At 40.2% G+C, this 20,996-nt stretch overlaps 1 protein-coding gene across 1 annotated transcript in view; it reads right to left on the bottom strand.

The window, feature by feature from the left end:
• Positions 1-13,164: 13,164 nt before the first annotated feature.
• The window catches only part of USP12 (ubiquitin specific peptidase 12), a 32,175-nt gene continuing 24,343 nt past the window's right edge, over positions 13,165-20,996 (bottom strand). The window contains exons 5-9 of the mRNA XM_054271938.1: positions 20,461-20,537; positions 20,206-20,289; positions 17,663-17,860; positions 15,826-15,904; positions 13,165-15,283 (exon numbers count right to left, since the gene is read on the bottom strand). Of these exons, the coding sequence (XP_054127913.1) occupies positions 15,182-15,283; positions 15,826-15,904; positions 17,663-17,860; positions 20,206-20,289; positions 20,461-20,537 (540 nt within the window). The 3' untranslated portion in view covers positions 13,165-15,181. The remainder of the gene's footprint in view (positions 15,284-15,825; positions 15,905-17,662; positions 17,861-20,205; positions 20,290-20,460; positions 20,538-20,996) is intronic.

Raw genomic sequence — 20,996 nt, forward strand, 5'->3', positions numbered from 1 at the left:
CTGCCAGCTGTATGCCACTGCTGGATTTCATTGTTACTTGGGTGGTAAATGTCAGGTGAAGAAGTAAACAACTTCACCTCCAGTTTCCCAGCCTTCAAAGCTCTGGGAAGTGTCCTTCTGCCCCAGGGCATTGCTGGCAGCAGAAGCCACAAGGGGAGAGGGTCCTGAGCCCCTGGCAGTGCACAGGGGAACCACAGGCCAGGATGATGAAGAACCACACTCCCTTGGATATCCCAGCTAATCAACCTGTTTCTAGGATCAGGAATGCCAACTATCAGGGTTTTTATCCTAAATTCCATTTAGGGATTTTCAAAAGACAAGGGAGTGATCTAGAAAAGTGAGGATTTTCTAAAGAAAAGCAGTGACTTTCTCTTCCTGCAAGATCTGAGCAATAACTACAGCCTGCAGCCTTTGCAACATGGCCTGCCTAAAGGAGTTTACAGGGCTCACCCCTGAGATGGAAGACAGGGATGGGGAGTAGAGTGAAGCCCTCAGATTCCAAAGGGAAATGTTTAGTTATCCTCACCTGCTGCACCATTTAGACACAAGTCTGTGGGGCTGGAGAGGATTCATCCGAGGGTACCAAGAGACCTGGATCAAGTGCTCATCAAGCAACTTTCCATCAGAGGATAGGTTTAAATTAAATATTAGGAAGAAATTATTTACTGTGAGAGTGATAAGGTGCAGGGGGATAGAATATAAGAAAATAAAGAGAGTGTAGAAAGTAATCTTACCCCTAAGGAGTTGCAGCTGGGCCAATTATCAAAGATTAGAAACAGGCCTGACTTTACCAGGCCACAGCTGTAAGCAATGAGAAGAAGAGTGCTATAAAAGAGTGGGGTGGCTGGGTGAGAGGGGAACTGGTGTTAGTTGGCTGCTTTGTGGAGAAGAAAGAGTCAGTGCCTGGAGAAGTTGCCCATGAGAAACACCAAGAAGGTATGGAACTTTTGTGATAAGGAGACAGCAGTATGGAACCCCTGCAATGAGATAGCAACAATAAGGCTCTGGAACAGGTTGCCCCAGAGAAACTGGGGATGCTCCATCCCCAGAAGTGTTCAAGACCAGGCTGAATGAAGTTTGGAGGAATCTGGTGTAGTGGAAGATGCTGGTACCCATGGCAGGGAAGTTAAAACTAGTTGATGTTTATGGTGCCTTCCAACCCACTCCATTCTACAGTTCTGTGGTTTGCCAGCAGTCCTAGCTTAGTGGGGATGTTCCAGTTGACTGGAGGTCAGCAAATGTGATGCCCATCTCTAAAAAGGGCTGGAAGAAGGATTCAGGGAACTACAGGCCTGTCAGCCTGCCCTTGTACCAGAAAAGGTCACGGAGCAAGTTGGTGACACCATGCAGCATGTGCAGGACAATGAGGGCTCACACCCAGCCAGCATGGGTGTGCAAAAGGCAGGCTGTGCTCAATCAACCTCCTCTTCTTCTGTGACAAGGTGACAAGCTTAGTAGATGAGGGAGAGGCCACGGATGTTTTCTGTCTGGACTTCAGTAAGGCATTTGATGCTTTTCCCACAGCATTCTCCTGGAGAAGCTGGAATGATCATGGCTTGGATGTGTGCACAAAGGCTGTTTAAGGCAGGACCAATGTCCAACATCTTCATTCCACCTACAAATTAGAAAATGCACTTTGCTTGTCTCTACTTGAATTAATACAAGGTAATTAGCACATCCCTTCAGTAGCACTGCACAGGCACCAGCTGGAGGGACAAATTACAGCTCAGGAGCTGATTTCCCAAACAAGCCAAGGCAGGCTCAGGCTGGGGCTGGATTCCAGCCAAGCGAGGAAGCGGCACTACTGCCATCGGCTGTGGGGAAATAAGTGCGATTTTCTCTAACTGTTTATAAAAAAGATAGCAATATATTTTTGTGTCTCAATAATTGGAATAAGCCCTCTTGACTTTGCCAGAGACTGTTGGGTGTGCAGCAGCTTAAGGGGAATAGGTTTTGCCGTAACTTTTTGCGATTATAACTGAATGTCACTTGAGTTACTCATCGGGGGGAATTGGAAGGGGAGGAATACCACGTTTTGAATTGTCACTGGAGATAGAGGTGCTGACAACTGTGCTTAGGTTTTTAGTGCCTAATTAGCAGCATGCTGGAGCTGCACCTCCTCTCATTACTCCTGATTACAGCCTCACTACATTTTGTAAAAAATAGTGTGATGTTTATAAAACACTTCCCCCAGAGTTTGTGTCTGAGGGCTTTGGTGTTGCTGCCAAGCTGCTCACCTCCCCTGGGGGCAAAGAGCTCATACACTGACAAGGAAAAGGGGAGGGGGTGCTGGGGAGCCATATCTCCCCATAACGGGTTGGTGTGGCTGTGCTGGGGAAGCCGCTGGAGCAGCAGCTGGGGAAGAAGCTGCCACCAAAGGCAGGAGCAGCAGCATCCTCTGCTCTGCAAGGGGCTGGGAAAACTCCGTTTCTCGTCGTCAAAAACCAGCGTGTCAAACCGGACTGTTGTTTGGATGGATGGTTAACAACTTGCTCCCTGTCATTTCTTAGGGGTCCGTCCTGCAGCTACTCATTACTTGTGGAGAGAAAACCAGAAATTCTCAGGGCTGCCATGTGCTCTTGGCTAGGCAGAAATCATCCCTGCAAGCTTGGTTTGTCATTGCAGAACTGAGGAGTTCTGGGCTTGCTGTTAGATCCAGGAGCAGGAGGACAGCTGAGGGCAGGAAAGCTGCTGTAGCACACTTTTATCTCAGCGTTTCCTTCTTGCCTTACCTGGCAGCTGCTGGGTTTCAAGGTGGAACAGTTTGTGCAAGCTGCCCAGTCCTGAGGCTGGGGGTCACAGCTGGAGCACTCCACCCCACTGCTGCCTCCCTGGAACCCCCTCATGGCCCCAGCTCCACCACTGTGGCTTAACCACAGCAACAGGAAAGCCCAGTGCGTCTGCTGTGCAGGACAGGAAATTAAAATGGCAATGCATTATGTGCAGCTGAGAATGAGGAATTCTGTGTAATTAATGCCTCCTGCCACAGATAATTATTACTGTGGTTTACCTTCTCCAGCATGTAGGGACCCAGCTCCACTGGACTGAGGCTGTATGAACTAGTGGAAATAGCCTGATCCTCCTACAGTTTCAGGATAACACAGCAACTCACTGGGAGATATAAATAGATATGAGCAGTGCAAACTCAAAAGTAGAAAATGAGAATAAATAGGATATTATTAGCAGCAGACACAGTACCTCAGATAATTTACAGGTGTTCCAAGGATTATTTTTCTTGAGAAGAAGATCATGAAGTGAAGTCATCTTTCCAATGCTTTTAGTTTACAAATTACTAAATGTTAAGCAGAGCCCTCATGTTAATCGTAAATGGAGATGAAGAAAAAGTTATTGTGACTTTGCTAGGAAAATGAAGCTGGCACGGCTGCCTAAGCCAAAGTGTAGATAGAGATGAGGAGCAGACCCTGACAGGTAGGAGATCTCAAAACTGGAATGTGTAGCTTTGTATGGTACAACAGAAGCACTGCACAGGAGTTTCCAGGCTGAAAACAGAGTAAGTGGTGCTGTCCCTCTGGCCAGCAGCATGGCCCAGTCCCTGGTGAAGGTTACCCCCTGTGACATGGACTGCCTGCAGCCTGTGAACCTGCAGCTCTCAAAGGCAGAACTCATGAGTCACAAATTAAATTCTGGGGTTGGGGGTTAGCTTTGAATCTGCAGCAGAAACATCCTGGTGCTGAGCCCAGGTCAGGAGAGGCCAAGAACTTACAGGCTGAATGCAGAGGAGCCAAATCTCAGATCTACCCCAGAGGAGAGGGAAGAGAGCAAGAGGAGAGCAGGGCTGGAGCTGGTGGGATGAGCTAGGCTGGGAGTTGAGGCTGAGGAAGACAGAGGGAGGAACAGAAAGCAGAATGATGTGGGTGCAGACATCTGCTCTGAGGCAGCATCCAGAGGTGGGGAGCAGGTCCTGTGGAACATGAGACTTAGACACAAGCAAAGAAACTTGGCGAGTCAGGGAGAGTGAGGTGAGGGCAAACACAGGGAAGAACAGATGAGCCATGTCGGGGAGGAAATCGCTGGTTCAAACCAACCATATGCAAGGTCACGTGAAAATTCTGAAGGCAGAAGGGTACTGAGCTGCCACAAGTAGCCTCATCAGAAAGCCAGCAAGAGGCACCTTAAATGAGGAGACATTTACCACTTAGAGGTGTCCCCCAGGAGCAGCAGGATGGAATTTACAGCTCTGTGATGCACAAGGGGTCACATTAAATAACAATAGGTCTTTGATTTTAAAACACAGAAGATGAAAACCAGGCTATTCTCTGTGATACACAGTGGGAGGATGATTGATCATCGCCATAAATTGAAGAGGGAGAAGTTCAGACTTGCAAGGAGAAACTTTCACAGCAAGCACAGTCAAGCTGTGACACAGGATGCTCAGAGAGGCTGTACCATCTCTGCCTTGGGCGTTTTCAAGACCAAAATGGACAAAGCCCTGAACAACCTGGCATGACCAGAGATGCTGTTTGAACACAGATTTGGGAAGGGAATAGCTCCTGCTCTTTCATGAACCAATTTTAAGCAAACAAGGGGATGGCATTGAAAGATAATTCCAAAAACTTGCCACGGGCAGACACGAAAAAAAAGAGGGTTAAGTGGGAAACAATCCCCTTCACCCTGGGGAGTCAAAAGATCACTCCAAGGTCACCTATTTTCTTCAAAAGTCTCTGTGAAACTCCCTTGCTATCTCATATGGTTTTTTAATACCAAAGTCTTCTGAAGCTAATAATCCTATTTCTTGCTCTATGAGCTCCAATGAGTTTCCTGTACATATCCAAAGTTTTCAGTTCTAGATACTGATAAATTATCAGCACAATAAACCACCTCTGCTTCTCCCTGTCGTTTTTCAGTGAAATCCAGCCAAGCATGCAAAGGTAGCAAAGGGAGCAAGGCAGTCTCAATCCAGCCTCTTAGTGCATGCATGTTATCAGGCTTATCAAATGTTTCATCTGAAACCACTGTATCTTGTAGGGAACTTAAATAAGCACAGCAGACTCAAGTACTTATGTCTGAAACCCTCATGACTGACCTGTAGTGCTCCTGAAATCTGGACTGCCCATAAACCCATCCAATCACTTGGCAGGCAAGTGAATGGATCACTGTCTTCATTCTGCAGCTGTTTCACCAAAAACTGGTGAATTATGTTCCCACATAACACTTCAGTTTCCACAAATCATCAATTTCTAGCCAAGTTTTCTTTGCTGGGAAATTCCTCCCCAGTGATAGCTCTGAGGACACAAGAGCACAAATACAGCAGGAGCGGAGCCTCTTGCCACACGCCATTAGCGGATTTTACCCTGCCCTTGGTGGTTTGGTGATCTCCAACCCACCAGGGTGAGATGGATGGGTCCTGAGGAAGCTGAGACACATCCTGCTGGTGCTCTGAAGACCAGGAAGAGCACAGTGGATCTGAGGCAGCGTCCTGCTGGAAGGACAGCCCTAGCACAGGGCTCAGCGTGCTGGGTGCTGTGTTTGCTGTGACAAGCGCGGCTTGGGTGGTGGCCACCGCACGCTCAACAAGCTGGAACTTCTTCTGTGCTCCCTCTCCAGCCCCATTGTTTGCCCAAGCAAATTTCTGGGTTTTATTTTGATGTGGAAAGAGAAACATGTTTCAACAGAACCAGATTCCCTTTTCTCAGACAGCTGCTCTTGCAGCCCTGCTTTTACAAGCGTGTATTAATGATATGAATGCAATTGCTTTTCCTCACATCAGCACTCTAAAGCAAAAAATCCCTGATACACCGTTAGTCATCAGCAAAATTCCCGATGGCATTGAGTATTTAGTACATATACAAGGAAGGCACTGCCTTGGCAGGACTGGTTTAATGTGTATGAACTCTGCAACAGAGTTTGTCCCTCCACAAAGCAGCCAGAGCCAGTCCTGGGGCCCAGGTCCCAGGGTATCCTGGTGGGACCACTGCTCTTCTCAGGCACAACCACAACGTTTCAGTCTGCCTTGCTCTTCAGCAATATGGGGCAACGCTAATGGCTGTTTCTATTGTCCACAGTCATCACTATTCCTCATGGTTTACCAGTCCTAATCCAGCAACAGGAACATCAGTTTTAGGTTTTCATCTCAGGGCACAGTGGAGGCATAGGGATGGGCACATGTATATATCCAGCAACCAAAGAATGACTTACAAAACAAAAAATCCAAACCCTACAGTCAGCTGGCCGTTCTGTAGCTTGGAATAGCACTTTATTAGTCAACATTATCATCATCAAGGTTTATTCCAGTACTTTATGAAAGCTATACAAATGGTTTCACAGAATGACATACCTATATTAAATAACTTTATCATTTAGTTTATAACATATTCTAGCAGGAGGCTGTTCTTCTCAAAACAAAAAACCTTCAGGTCAACAGTATAAGAAAACAGACTAAGCACAATTTTCCAAGGCTTATTAATTGAGTATTGAAGATTTAAAATTCTTTATCGGATAAGTCAGCCATTACTGACATGTGAATGAAATAATTATGTTTGCCTGCATACTTCACTCAGTTTTAGGCTGAAACTTATTCACTTGAATTTATAAAAGCATCCAAATTTACTGTAAATGTTTTTTTCCAAGCCCCACTTGGTATCTGAATGAGAAAGAACAGTTCAATTAACTGAGCACAGTAAAGTTATGAGCAAAGACTGCTTTCAAAAGCCTCTTTGAAACTGAACTGCTTTTTCACACACAAAATGTGAAAGCTTCACTGCTGATATTAGTCTTTTTGTATGAACAGTATTAATCATCCATAAACACAAGCCCTTGCTCACACAGGTTTAAATATGCCACACTTAGGACACTCCTAATGCTTTGACCATTGCTATTTCTAGTGATTTTATGAAAACAGGGATTTTTTTAATGCAAAAACTTTTTTCATCACCAGGCACAAAATGGATTCTTTACCTTATGTAAAACTACAGAAAATTTCTATTAATTAAGTCAGGCCAAAATTGCCAACTCTGTATAAAAAGTTAAGCTTCCAACTCCGTATTAGGCATCCACATTGTAATGACCTTTCCATAGACACTGGGATTATGCAGCTCCTTTTCATTTCAGGGGACTTTTAATGTTGACACTGAAAAAATATTCAGAAGACAAGCAGGATTTTAAATCATATTGCAATGATTAGTTTCAGGCACTTACATTTCATCAGTTTTTGTTTTTAAATACATAGCCTGATTCCCCATTCAAAAGCAGCAGTTTGAAAACAGCCACGTTTAGATAGCACACTTTAAGCATTTGCACATCTACATTCAGCCTACATTTGCAGGAAAATGTCAAAACGTTTTTTTAATTCCCCTTCACACTTTAGGAGAAACATTCAGGAAATGACAGATTTGTGGCAAAAACCCCTCAAGTTGGCCATTAGCAAGAAGTCAGTGATTTACATATAATTATCTAGACATCCACAACAGAGCAATCAGCCAAATAAATGGAACATTAATGTGACAGCTGGATTCTGATCTTCACATCTTCCTTAATATAATTAAAAAAATAACAGCAACAATGGGAAACCAGCCTTGATACAAGGTGACTTAGAACCTTAATTCACCAAATTTAATCATCTGTAAGGATTCCAGTAAATCATTAATCACAAAACATCAAAATGATTTTTAATGAAAAACACCTCAAGCCCCCAAAATTACTGCAGACCTTGCCTGCAGAATAGGAAAAATACTTCATTGCTTTTCATTTCACCAGAAAAGGTAAGATCTGCACTGAATCACCATATCAGATAATGCTCAGAGAGAAACGTTGCTTTTTGAGGGTCCAGATACTCTTAGGGAGCACTTGAAAAGGTTTGTTCTCTCAGATATTCAAGGCCACAAACTTTCATCATTCCTTGCTTCCACATGAATCATGCCTTTTTTTAACATGATCTGTTATCCTCATCAACAACAATTTTTAAAATATGTAACTCCTATTAAATTTAATGATTAACTGGATTTTTGTAACCTTCCTGCATGTTGACCCCTACAATCTTACCCAAACATTGAGGGAACCGAACAAAAAACCCCACATTTCTGCTTTTAGTACTTAGGTAAACAGGCACAGAACATCAGGAAATGTTTGATATGCATGCCCAGCTAGGAAGGGAAATTGGAGTCAGATCATGGTTCAACGAGATAATTTCCACAAGCAGATGCTGAAATGCCCCTCAATTAAACCACCAAACTGAGCAAGTTGGAACAAGATGTCTCAACTATGAAAACCACTGAGCACATGCTAAGCCCTCGAAGCTGCTACGCCTGTTGCACACAAGAGGAAGAGCAGGCAACCAGTTCAGGCAGCTTTCTGTCCAGGCTTACCACTAATTGTGCAAGGAGTGTTTTATAAGATGGAATTTTTATCGTCCTTCACGTAGGTGGCTGCAACACTAGAACACAGGAGAACAAGTGCCAGGCAGGCCGGACCTCCTGAGATGTGTGGCAGCTGTTTGAAGCACATTTTCTTGATGGAAAACACTGAAGTGGGACTGGATTACTCAAGACTCAGCATCCCCATATAAATCCAAGATTTATCTTTTCGCGAGGGGGACACTTGGCAGCTGCGGTCTCACATTCCTCCTTGTTTCCAAAATGAAGGTGGGCATTTGTGCACTTAGAGACAAATATTGCTGTGCTGTCACTACTATCCCAGCTGTGTTCCCCATGGAAGTTTCCAGCTGAACACACAGCTGTGTCTCCTGATGTGTGCAGATGTACCTGACGTACAGCAAAACCACCAGGAGATGCCAGGTTTGGACACACGGATTCAGTGCAGGCTGATAACTGGTGTCATACAGACTACCCCATCAGCCAGCCTGTCACTGCTTTTAGAGATTTCAAGGCTCTGGGGCTTTTTCCCTCTCACTGTAATCCTTATTAACAAGCTTTTGGTATTATTTTTTATTATTTTTTATTTTATCATTATTTTTTACTATTATTTTTTACATTTACCCAATCTGTCCAAAAGCAGTGTTTCACTGCTTCATATTTTTTAAAAAAAATTTCTTTACTCACTGAAACACAAAATTATCATGCATTCTACTTTTTTTAAATGGACAAGTTATTTTTTAATTTTTTTTACTCCCGCAAATATATATTACCTTGCACACAATCCAATAATGAATAAAGACAAAAGAAAACTTAGGAACTATAGTAATTTTTGTCTCTTTTCTCCTTTGGTGAATTATGAATAATTCTACATGCAAAATATGGGGGGGAAAAAGCTAATTGGTGTTGTGATATATTTGTGGAACACACTTGTTGATCTCAACTTGTAGTATCTCCCTTTAATACTCTCCAATACAGGAAAAGTTACCAGAATTAAAAACAAACAAACAACACCCTCACAAAAAAAAAAAAAAACAAACCAAAAAAGAGTGAACATACATCCTATAAATATTGAAATTGTACATTTAAAATGGTTTGTCTCTCTTTTATGAAAAAAAAAAAATTGGAAAAGAGTCTCAGAGTATTGCATATGCAGCAAGTAGAGTCCTGATTAATGCAGTTTTTCTCCCAATATTCACTGAAGGTTCATGGTAGCTGTTCGGCAAAATTTAGGGCCACATTAGACTGGGATTAGCAATTACAGTGACACCTCTTTGGCATCTAGCTCCTAACAGATCTTCTCATAACCTGCTTCTGATGACCCCTGTGTAACATTGCCATGCCATGCAACTGTAAATAAGCTCAAAAACAATTTAAAAGGCATCTTCTGTAAAACAAAGATTTCATTTTTCAAATATGCGTTTGTTTATGTAGCAATCTTAGGGGGAAACACTGCATGCCTTTCACAGTCTCCTTAAAAAGAGGAGGAAAAGGGTACACCAAGGTTGCATTTGTTCAATCTCATGATTCCAATTTTCTTTTTTATATTGAAGAGTATGTTCACCACAGAGACATGACAAAAACAGAAAGCACCAGATATTGTCAGTGCAAATACCTTATATCTCATCTCTGACATACAACTCAGTGATTTACCAAACACTGTCTGAGGCTGTGTATTGGCAATCTTCCTTGACATGGAAGATGCAGAGAAGATGGATGTGACACAACATTGGGATAATGATTCTCCAGAAAGCCAAATAAATGTGCAAGCTTGGAAATAGGCAACTGCAGCTGAATGCTGTTAGCACATCTTGTAAGAGCTGATCACGGCAGCCACTGCAACAAAGCAACACTCAGTGAAACAGAGCTGAAGCAACATAACAATCACACCTCAAAGCAGCTGATGCACATCACGTTGTGCTATGACCCAATGACACTCAAATTCAGCTGATGAACTCGAGAGCAGAGGCATCCCTAGATAATGAATCACTTAATAATACAATAATAAAATATTCTGAGACCTTCACTATTTTTTTCCTAAAATCAGTTACAGAAAATACACAAATGAGTCCTAGTGAAGAGTCAGAAAATATTTGTAGATCAGACCACTAAAATATTACACTCCATACATGCATAAATTGTTTCTGGAGGAGCACTCATTAATACAATCATATCAACCTTAAGTATCTGTGTACAGACAGAAATTTCAAACAGCAAAATAAACACACACACAAAGGCATGAAAAAGTCAAGAATGGCAGGATGTTCTGAGCATCCCCTAAATTCTCCAAACACCAGAAATCTGCACTAAATACAATATTTTGTCTTTTGGGGGAATGCTGCTTTCCTATTTGTTGTGCCAGTAAATAATTGTAAAGCTATGTCTCTCTGCTTCCAGATGGATTCCTGCTGTGCATTCACTCTCCTGGATTACACAACCTGCAGAATGCAGATCAAGGACACCACTGATGGTCCTTCTGTAATCAGAGTTCCCTAATGATGCCAACATGGGTTCTATAACAATGACCTGGGTACCAAGCACCTTACCCTCTTCTGAGTCCTTACAGTCTCTTATGCAGGCAGCAATCACAAGCCACTAGAGAGAAAGAAAGAATTTATTTGTACTTTTATTAAGAAAGCCAAAGATATTACTCTGTTCATTTTAAAACTGGTGATATCTACAATCTTCCTTATACATCCAACACACTCTTAGTATAGAAGTTCCCCAAAGAATATATTTTAACAAATACCAAAGAAAGTTCATTACTGCCTCACCACACTCTAAAACAGGAAACAATGGATTTCAGGGATCTCTGTATTTATGAAGCCTGTGTTTGTTTGCATGGTAGTTGACTTGCACTGTTCATTTATAGCAATCAATCAGTGGCAAAGATGCTGCAAAGTGAACCACCCTTGAATACAGATTATGCAGAATATTAATTCAGTAATAATTGAGTTCTTGGAGGCTCACAGGTAAAGAAACTAATGTATTATACATCTCACATTATGCTGTGAGAGGTTAGAGGACTTTGAAGCCTTGTAAGACCAAAACCATTAATAGTGCATATTGTATTGTCAAGAGGGAAAAAACCCCCTGAATTTCCAAGGCACACAAAGTTAAGATCAACTCGGACAAATGTGGGGGAAAACTGGAAACCTTACAAAGTACAGCCACTCTTTGGAAGCAAACAATCAATACCTGCACTGTTTAAACTTTTAGAAAAGTCACAAAAGTACTGTCAGTGTAATACTGCAGCCCACAGGTAATTAACATGCACCGAAACATTTCCTTCTTTTAGAGACAAAGGTAACCAAAGAGGTGGTTTCATCTATGAATACAATTTCAAGAAATTGCTCTCAGACAACTTTTAAAAACCCCAAGCCAACAACAAAATGAAAACAAAAAACCAAACCCACAGATAGAAACCACCACCCTTTCCCACAGGGAACACGTCAGGATGTCCTACCCAGCTTCAAGCTGCTGCTTCAGAGGGATGCAGATCTGTGGATCCCACATTAATCTGCCAGCCCTATGCAGATGGCACAGGTGGTGGGGACCTGAAGTGGCCCCAAATCCCTGTGTGCTAACACCACCTGAATGCCAGCTAAGGAGATGCAATCTGGTTTATGACTAAATTCTGAAAACACAGCTTGGTTTTTAACCATTCACACATGTACCCCAACACCTAAAAGTCACCATTTCTGGGCAGTGGAAGGCTACAGACACAGTCATCACAACTACAAATATGGCAGGGTCTGAGCTGTTTGTGAAACCTTGCATTTATTCACTTACATTACAAAGAAGAGTGGACTCCAAGCAAAGAAAGATCCCGGATCATCCATGGATACTGTAACCAGCTACAGCTTGTATTCGTGAGCTGGACTCCTGTCCTTTGTCCGTCTCTCACATGTCAATGACGTAAATTCTCCCATTTTTCTCTCCTTCCGTTTTCCCTCCCACAAGGTGGCCACCCAAGAAATCCCTTGGGTAACTCGGATGTGTATTTTGTGGCAAGGGGCAAATTTATTTTTAAGGGAGAAGAAATCCAGGAAAAACAGGATTTAAAACTCCCTTGTCTTCTAGCTCAGAGACCAGGGACTTACCAAAAACTACTGCTAGAGAAGCACACCACACCAAACACAGCTGCCACCCTGTGATTTCCTTAACACCACACAAGATACTTAATGCAGTGTATTTAAACACACCTCTCTGCCCAGGGCTCAGGGCATCTGGCCTAACACAGCAAGTTCCACATAGTTGTTTTTTTTTAAAAAAAACATCATAAAGTACAAAAGGCAGCTGACCGATCATCTGGGCTCCACAAAGGAAACAGTATGTATCTTTAGAGAACATAACTTTATTTAATAGAAGTTTTTTGCTCCAATATACAAAATAAGGGACTGCAATCCCAATTGACATTTACATAGGTACACAGCAAATAAATTCCACCATTTACAACAACTGACAACTTTCCCACACTCCTCACTGTATTACAGTCAAGAAAAAATCCTATAATGTTTTACATACCAATCAGTTATATTTCGTATTTCTGTCTCTTTTAATTCTGTTTTAAGTTGCAGCTTCTGATATCAGTTTAATGAAGAACTTATAATTATTTCAGCTGCACTAAAAGAAAAACGAAATATGTAATTTGGAATACTATCTCAAAACCCCTATACAAAATAAAAGTCAGGATCTTATAAAAATACATAGCAGGAGTAAAACCAGTGAAATAACAAAAATGCTTTGAATTTTGTTAAAGTATAAAACATTTATCAACTAGCCTTAACTTTCAACTACATTAAAACAAAAGAAAAAAAAAACAAAACAAAAATAAGAAGAAAAAAAAAGAAAAAAATGAAAAAGACCAAACAAATTAGCAAAAGGTAATATGACAGTTCTTTTGCAATACTGTACCTTTAGTATGCAAAGGACTTCATCCTTCTAACATGCACCATTATGCAACTGATTTACCCCTTAAACCTTTTTGTATTGAAAGCCAAAAATAGATGTTAACATTATTTGAATCCTTTCAGAAAAACCCAATCATATTTTTCTGCACCTCTCAGAATATTCAGCCTTTACTTTACAATGCTGGTAGTTTAATCATGATACATAATCTTCTATAAAAGAATTCTAGCCAAACCAAGGCGTTAGAAACTCTGCATCTTACAAAAGCGATTTGTTATAGTATGACAGTTGCTAAATAGCCCAATTTATTTAGTGACCCTGTTAAAGATTTGTTCAACTGAGTGAATAGGTGAAGTCATTTCCTGAGCTAAAAGATACAGGTAAGTAAATAGTCAGTTATAGCAGCAGACAGGAGACATTCTTTTTAAAAGTTGTAACAGTACCAATAAAATAACCTTAGAAAATTACAGTAATGTAGAAATCACTAGCTGACAAGGGAGTGACAAGGACATCCAAGACCTGATTGCCATAATCTGGAATGCACATCCAATGACCTTCCAGAAATTACATTCAGCTACTGTCAGACAACGTACTCCTAAGTGAAGAATGTCAAACAGTTCACATTTCTTACAGATCAGGTGTTTTGCCAAGATTTAATTCTTAACGCTGTTTCATAAGCCTAAAGCAAGGTAAACTGCTTAGTTTCAAAAAATTTCCACTATACAAGACTTAAATATTATTACTTTCACAAGAATGTGGTATACCTTCAGTCTCATGAAATTCCAAACCGATTTCTTCTTATTACTCAGACTTAATTTAATGTTTAACAGAAGTTGATCTGCTTTTAGGAGAGGAAATAATATTCTTAAAATTATTTACTTCGATCCAAATCATTCTAATTTGCTTGGAGTATGAACCATTAACAAATCATCAAAGAACTACAAAGACTGGTATACCACCACTGCACCAATGTTTTCTTATGATTTAAGTATTCTACATCACTTTTTTCACCCGTTAATGGGAAGAGTCTACTCTGACTTTATTAAATAAAGTACCTGAGTTAGATACCAGTTCCTCCAGAAGGAAATCTCTCTTCTGTGTTAAAAATTTTTCAGATATTGTAGGTGTCGCTTTTGTAATTTTTATTGTCTCTCCTTTAATATTTAAACATAATTAGTTTAAATTCAAATGAATATATAAAATTTCCAATACTTGTTAGAATAAAGGACAATACACAAGATCCTAAGTTACAATAATTTATAAATAAAAAATAAACTATTACAAACCAAATCTTTCCCCATACGGAGATGAAAAGCCATAACCTTGACTGATTGTTCCCGATCACACATTATAAATAATGTAAGCTTCTCCAGAGAAGCAAAGCATCCTTGCCTCCCTGACACCACTTCACATCCTCAGGTAAACCCCTTCCATCAAGAAGGCAATTGAGTTGGGCCCAGACATAACTTCTTGCTTACATGTTAACCTTCCAAACCTCACTCTTTCAAACCTAAGCACAGGAAACTAACTTCACAGGGAATCCTTTACCTTTTCTACACAAAGTCTGTATAAAATACAGATTTCTAACGCTCCTAACTGCACCAAACCTGATTCAAAGGTCACTGAAGTCCATGGAAGGCTTCAATGGGCATTGAACTAGGACCACAGAGATGGCATTCCCCAAAGGAAAGCTCCTGCAAGAGTGGCTGGTATCTCTCTTTTTGCTTTTATGGGATGCAGTGGAGATGTGTAGTCAGCATGATACCTGAGCAAATAAAATGAAAATGATATAAACATTTTAAGAACCCCAAACTCTTTCCTTAGTTGTGTGCAAACTGTGCTATTGCCCCTAGAGCTCCCTGCTTTCCTTCTCTTCAGTGCTTGCTCCACTCCAGGACAAGAAGATGCGAGACACAAGAATCTCTCTTCACCACAGCTCCCCCTCAGTCCCGGGACTGATAGAAGAGGATGTAACCAGACTCAGAGTTCTTTGAGATGTCTGATGTCAACCCGTAGAACTCTTCAATAGCTTGTGCATCAATTTTCTGCATGTAAAAACACAAACAAAATTCAAGTAGGAATGTCTTGCATAATACAGACATAAAATTAGGTTCCACTCTAAAAGTTATTGTAAAACCAAATTAACTTTCACATAATTACGTAACACAATAAAATCCAAATAATTCTTTAATTTGTTATGTTTCAGCTTTTCCTCAGCCATCAACTGCACAGAGGGTAGCAGCTATGTATGTTTTATATATAAATTCTTAAGTGTTGTTGTAAGTGTTGCATTAAGTTCCTATGTATTGTAAACTAAAACCCATTTTATCTATATCATTATTTGTCTTGCCACAGAACAGTTTATAAAACAATGGTGGAAGACAGTGGTCATGAACAAAAGAGTTTCTTTTTAAAAACCTAAATGGAATTCAAAGCGTTGTACAGTCAAATTGTGACGCACTGCTCTGCACACACAATTATTGCTCATTTAGACTGGGGTTGAAGCCTCTTTTCATCAGCACACCAGTCATTCTACTTTAAATAATCAGATCCACAAGAAAGGTGCATGTGCTCTGGTTGGGCTTACCTCAACAATATCATCATCAAAAAGCAACCAAAAATCATGACTCTTCACTATTGCAATATAATGTCCTCTGTTAGGGCCACTGTAAAGTAAAATGGGAAAAGAACATAAACCGTAACTTACATATATGTGGAGATGCATTCCCTTTAATTATTTTTCTTGTAGAAAAGCAGCACTTAACAGTAATTAAAATGGCTACCACTACAATTTCTGTTTGGAAGTGTCTTGTCTTTTTTTTTTACTCTCTACTTACATCATCCTCACAATACAGTCTTACTTATTATGCTAAATAAAGTATTACAATTTCAAATAAGGAAAGAGCAACACAGGCACTGACAATATAAATGAAATCTCAAAAAGAGACAGAGAAGTGAAATCAATAAAGCATTCTGATATTTCATAGAGACAGAACAGATCCAAAACTATTTCTGATCTTTAGAAAGAAAAAGCCTGTAGAGCTGCTGCTCATCTCCAGTCTCTCTATCTGGTCCACAGTAAACAGAAACTGAATTAAATGGGCAGTTTAGGAGTCTCAAGAAGCTCAGCAATGAGAAAGGCTCCCAATTAAAACCGTCACAATGCTCAGCATCTTCAGTTATGGCAGACAAGAAATTTCTCCACGACTGTGCCAGAAAAAACAACCCACCAGAACTGCAGGAGTGCCTTATTTGTCATCAGGTCTCAAGTAAGGAAGCAGCACAATTTCTGAAACAGCTGAACCTTACAACTGAGAGTGGACAACCCAGCTGAAGCAGTTCTGGAACTGCCACAACTGGCCAGCAGCACTCCCATGGCTTTGTGCCCAGATCAGGGAGGGAAGGTGCCATCCTGAGGGAGATGTCTGTGCACCAGATCTCCATGAAAACAGCGTGGGCATCTGCTTCCTGCCCGTGCCTCTGAGAATGGAGAAGTCCCCAAGAAAGCAGAAATGGTCAAAATGGCCAGAAAGATTTTTCCCTGTAATCCAGAACAAGAGTGTCCCAGAAAACTACAGCACAAAGGCTTTTTTTCCAAAATTGTCCAATTTGAGATCTATTTATCTTAAGTCTACTCTTTAGTCATTGTGAGAAGCCTGAATAAGTGGAGCAAATTGTCCAAAGAGAAAGCGAAATTAGGATTCCTAGCTATGAAACTGTGATCAGTGCAACCTAATCTAATGTCAAAGTTACCCTGTTTTGAGTTTTAGTATTTAACCTTACAATATAAATTATTCTGCAATTCTAGGTGTCAAATTGTAATTTTCAAATTTTCAACTTGAGGCTTTTATCCACTCAATAAGCAGTTTGTTGAACAAGCTGGTTTTAAATGTTCTTGAAACCACAAGAACATTTGCTGAATATAGCAAAATCAAATATAAATCTAACAGTCCTATTTTGAAAGTAGAGAAACAAAGTAATCAACAAAACTCATAATATGTGGATATATTTCAGAAAATGTTGCTCAAGCCTTAAGGAAAAAACCACACCCTAAAGGAAATTATTTATAAATTATTCTTTCTATAATGCTTTCCTTCCTAAGAAAGCTGTTTTCCTTAGAAACTGTTTTTAAATATTATTGTATGATAATGTGTGGTTTGTGTTGTTTTTTTTAAAACACAGTTAAGTTCATATAAAGATCTGTAATGTGAAATACAGTCACCATGTTTCACAATGATCTCTGAAAGCAACAAGGCCATAATTTCTGTCAGGACTGATAGCTTTTCCCCACAACACTTTTTTTCCTAAAAAAGTTTTTTTAAGAGGTCTTTGTTTGATTTATATGACACTGGGGGCTTTGTGTTGTTCTTTTAAGCACAGTTTTGTTTATAAAAAACCCCCCTTGTTTATAGCAGAGTAATTACCTTCCACAATGAACTACCACAGCAACAAGGTCATACATTCTGTCAGGATTGGTGGCATCTCCTGAGGTGTTAAATAAACGAAGCTCTAAAGGAAAAACTACTCTATAAGAGAGTTTTGTGTATCGATGCAGCTGATCCATGTACTTAAATCTCTTCAAATGGAGAGCTAGAATCATAGGCAGCTTTTTTACTTTCATCCTGAAAAAAAGAGCAAAGCCAAAAAACCAGCAGTATTTCCAATATTCATCCTAAACATTCAGTCAGTAGCAAAAACCAAGAAACTTGTTCTACTGAAGTCTTTAAAAACCTTTGCAAGCATTAAAAGAAACCAAAACAATCAGATGTTTAAAAGTTGATTGTGTTGTTAAACTAAAGATTTTTAACTGAAAGAGAGAGAACTGAAAATGTATTTAAAACAGTAAGATATACTACATAAAAACAACTGTGATGAGCTCACATAGCATTTTAGACATAAAGATCACACAGCACAGAATTCAACTTTTAAGTCTATCTACCCATAGCTTTTCGGAGTTCCAAAAGTAAAACCTAGATCCCACTTGATGTATAGTGCAGGTATTGCAACAGAGCTATTTCAGAGGTCCTGTTCCAGCTGAATTTCCCAGTAAACCAGCCAAGTCAAACAAGCTCTTTAAAATAAGCTTTGTTACACCACTTTGTCACATAAGTATTACTCCCAAGTTTTCCTAGCCATTCATTTCCAAGCCATTCATTTAAAATTTCCAAGGGACACAAACAGCCTGCTGTTATGCACCCACCTCCTGCTATCCAAACAAGATAAGGCTGACCTCTGGCACAAAAATTTGGTACAAATGTTGCAGCAATGTTTTACAGCAGTCAAAGCCAGAAAGGGACCTAGTTCTACTGAGGGCTCAATAGCCCCTTTCCCTAGCGTGAGGTATTGACATGTCACATCAGCGCCTACAAATCCTCCTCAGCCAACCACAGCTGGCCTGGCAGCATCACAGATTTCCAAATCTTTGGGCAATGAATCTGCCCATCCTAACAGAGCAACCAAACCAGAGCTCTCTGCTTCCTGGCACAGCCAAGTGCCTTGGACCAGCACAGTGCTGCCTTTTCAAACTTTCAGCCCCAAATGGCAGCTCAAAAGTCTCTGCAATACAGGCCAGGTTTCAGACAGGTCTATTAAGGCCACACTTTCAGAATGTCAGGAAATTTGTAAAAGACAGCTGGTTTTCAAAAGATAGGGGACTGTGGACAAATTCCTTGATAACTCACCTGCCCACAAGGGGACCAGGCAATGAAAACAGCTGGAGCAGGGCAGAAAGATGACAGAAGCAACTATTTTTTAGGGTGAGTTACATTTTTATTATATTATGGCTACAATTTCTGCTCTCTTTTCAAAACTAAGTCCTCTCCTTACAATATAACTGTGTTTGGTAATTGGAGGTCTTTCAATGGTGAAGAAATTTGGTACACCATACACCATCTCTGCTAGCTGAGTAGTCCCCATCACAGCTAAACTGTTTCATAGAGATGGAAGAAAAGTATGACTGCAGTGAAACTGAAGCTACACCCCACGTGAAACCCAAAACATAAGCAATCAAAGCTGTGTTTTGAAATGGAAGTGCCTACAGTACAGGTTTATGCCAACCCAATTTATATTGGTCATGGCTCACATGACCTCCCACACAGAAAAAGAGCTCAGGCAACAGAAAACAGGCCAGGCCTGGATCCACAACCTCTACCAGACACCAATTAGTAAGCTTAGGCAATGTGTGAAGGCAGACTTGGCAGATGAGATATGCAAAATCTGTGTGTGCAATCCATGGTAAACCGAATAACCAGCAGCAGTGGCATAACCAGCAGAGCATGTCAGAGCTCTCAGTCCTTCAGCCAAATACTTTCTCAGGTAATGAATAACCACACAGTACACAAATTGACAGGTTTTTCAAAGGTGTAAACAAGACTAGAACTATTAGGCAGACAGGAATTGGTTTTAAACAAACATAATGGTTTTCAGGCTTCCACCGAGCTTTGGATGATTTCCAGGAGCTCTGTCAAGCAGTTTGGCACAAATAATCAGACATGTTCAAAAAATCAGAAACTCAGTTAACAACAATAGTTACAAAAAGCGCTACCAAAGCGAATCGTTCAGCAACTGGAGAAATTACTTCATTTTCAAAACAAAACTAAGTTTAAGAAATCACATGCAATCAATGACTTCGTCATTGCCAATTATTTTTTATTAGTCCCTGAGAGCTTGTTTTGACTTGGCTTTTTAACTTTTTTTTTTGGTCTTAAGACTATTCATTTTCTCATTTGTAAAATAAATAATGATCAAAGGAGTCCCAAAACGCTTTACATGGATTCTCACTACTCATGGAAAGAGACACATTGAATTCTAGCGAGAGAAAGGAAGGCAAGTTACTTTTTAAGTGAAAGAAGAGTAGAAAAACTAAGGGGAAAAGGGTGTTCTCTCCTTTACACACACACAAAAGCAGTACCAGAGTATTTTCATTGAATGCATGCGTTATTTGTCTCCTTCCCCAGTTGTGCTGTACCTTTTATGTGCCTCTTGCTTACTGCGACACTCTTCACAGTAATACTTGTATTCACTGCACAGAGTTTCTGTGTTGCTGAAACCCCTGAGTAAAAATAACAAAGCTGTAAACACTAATTTTTTAATATGAAATATCCATAGAAATGTACAGTATCAACAAAACTTCAATCTACAAAAGATAGGACTGGCAGCTTATTTCCTGCTTTCTGGGTAACAGGTAAAGGCAAATCACAAAAATTTGCATTTTTGTGCCTACCTTAAACAGTGAGTGATTGAAGTATTCTGCTCCACATCAACTGAAAGGTCTAGGAAGTCTTCATCCTTACTGCTTACCTGCATGAAAAGAAGACCCAATAGAACATAATTAAGACAAATAATACTAATTTACCTCTGTTTTTCAGTACCACTTTCTATTGACAGAATGTATCTTTTACCCTATAATATCCTTTTAAAAAATTTTACAAGTAGCCTTTCTATTTCAGAGATTTCTGTATTTTCTCTTTTTTTTTCAGGAAGGGTGAGGTGTGTATGAGTCTCTGGGTGTATGTAATGCCAGTTCTCACTATGTTGTGACTTCAGATCAACAATATTAATGCCAAGTTTCTTCTACACCTCAGATTTTTCAAAAGAACAGAATCACTGTGACTTTGCTTACTGCTCTCACTTCTGTTCTTCTCTGACTCCCTTGAACCGAAAGTTATGTATTTGCATGTCACAGTGTACCCAATAAACAGCATGAATATTCTGAAGCCTCTTCCAGGCTAGACTCATACTCCTAAAGGAGCAGCAGAC

The sequence above is a fragment of the Melozone crissalis genome, unplaced genomic scaffold, assembly GCF_028551555.1.
Source record: "Melozone crissalis strain CALT ecotype California unplaced genomic scaffold, PUWL_Pcris_2 ptg000013l_1, whole genome shotgun sequence".
NCBI classification, from domain to species: domain Eukaryota; kingdom Metazoa; phylum Chordata; class Aves; order Passeriformes; family Passerellidae; genus Melozone; species Melozone crissalis.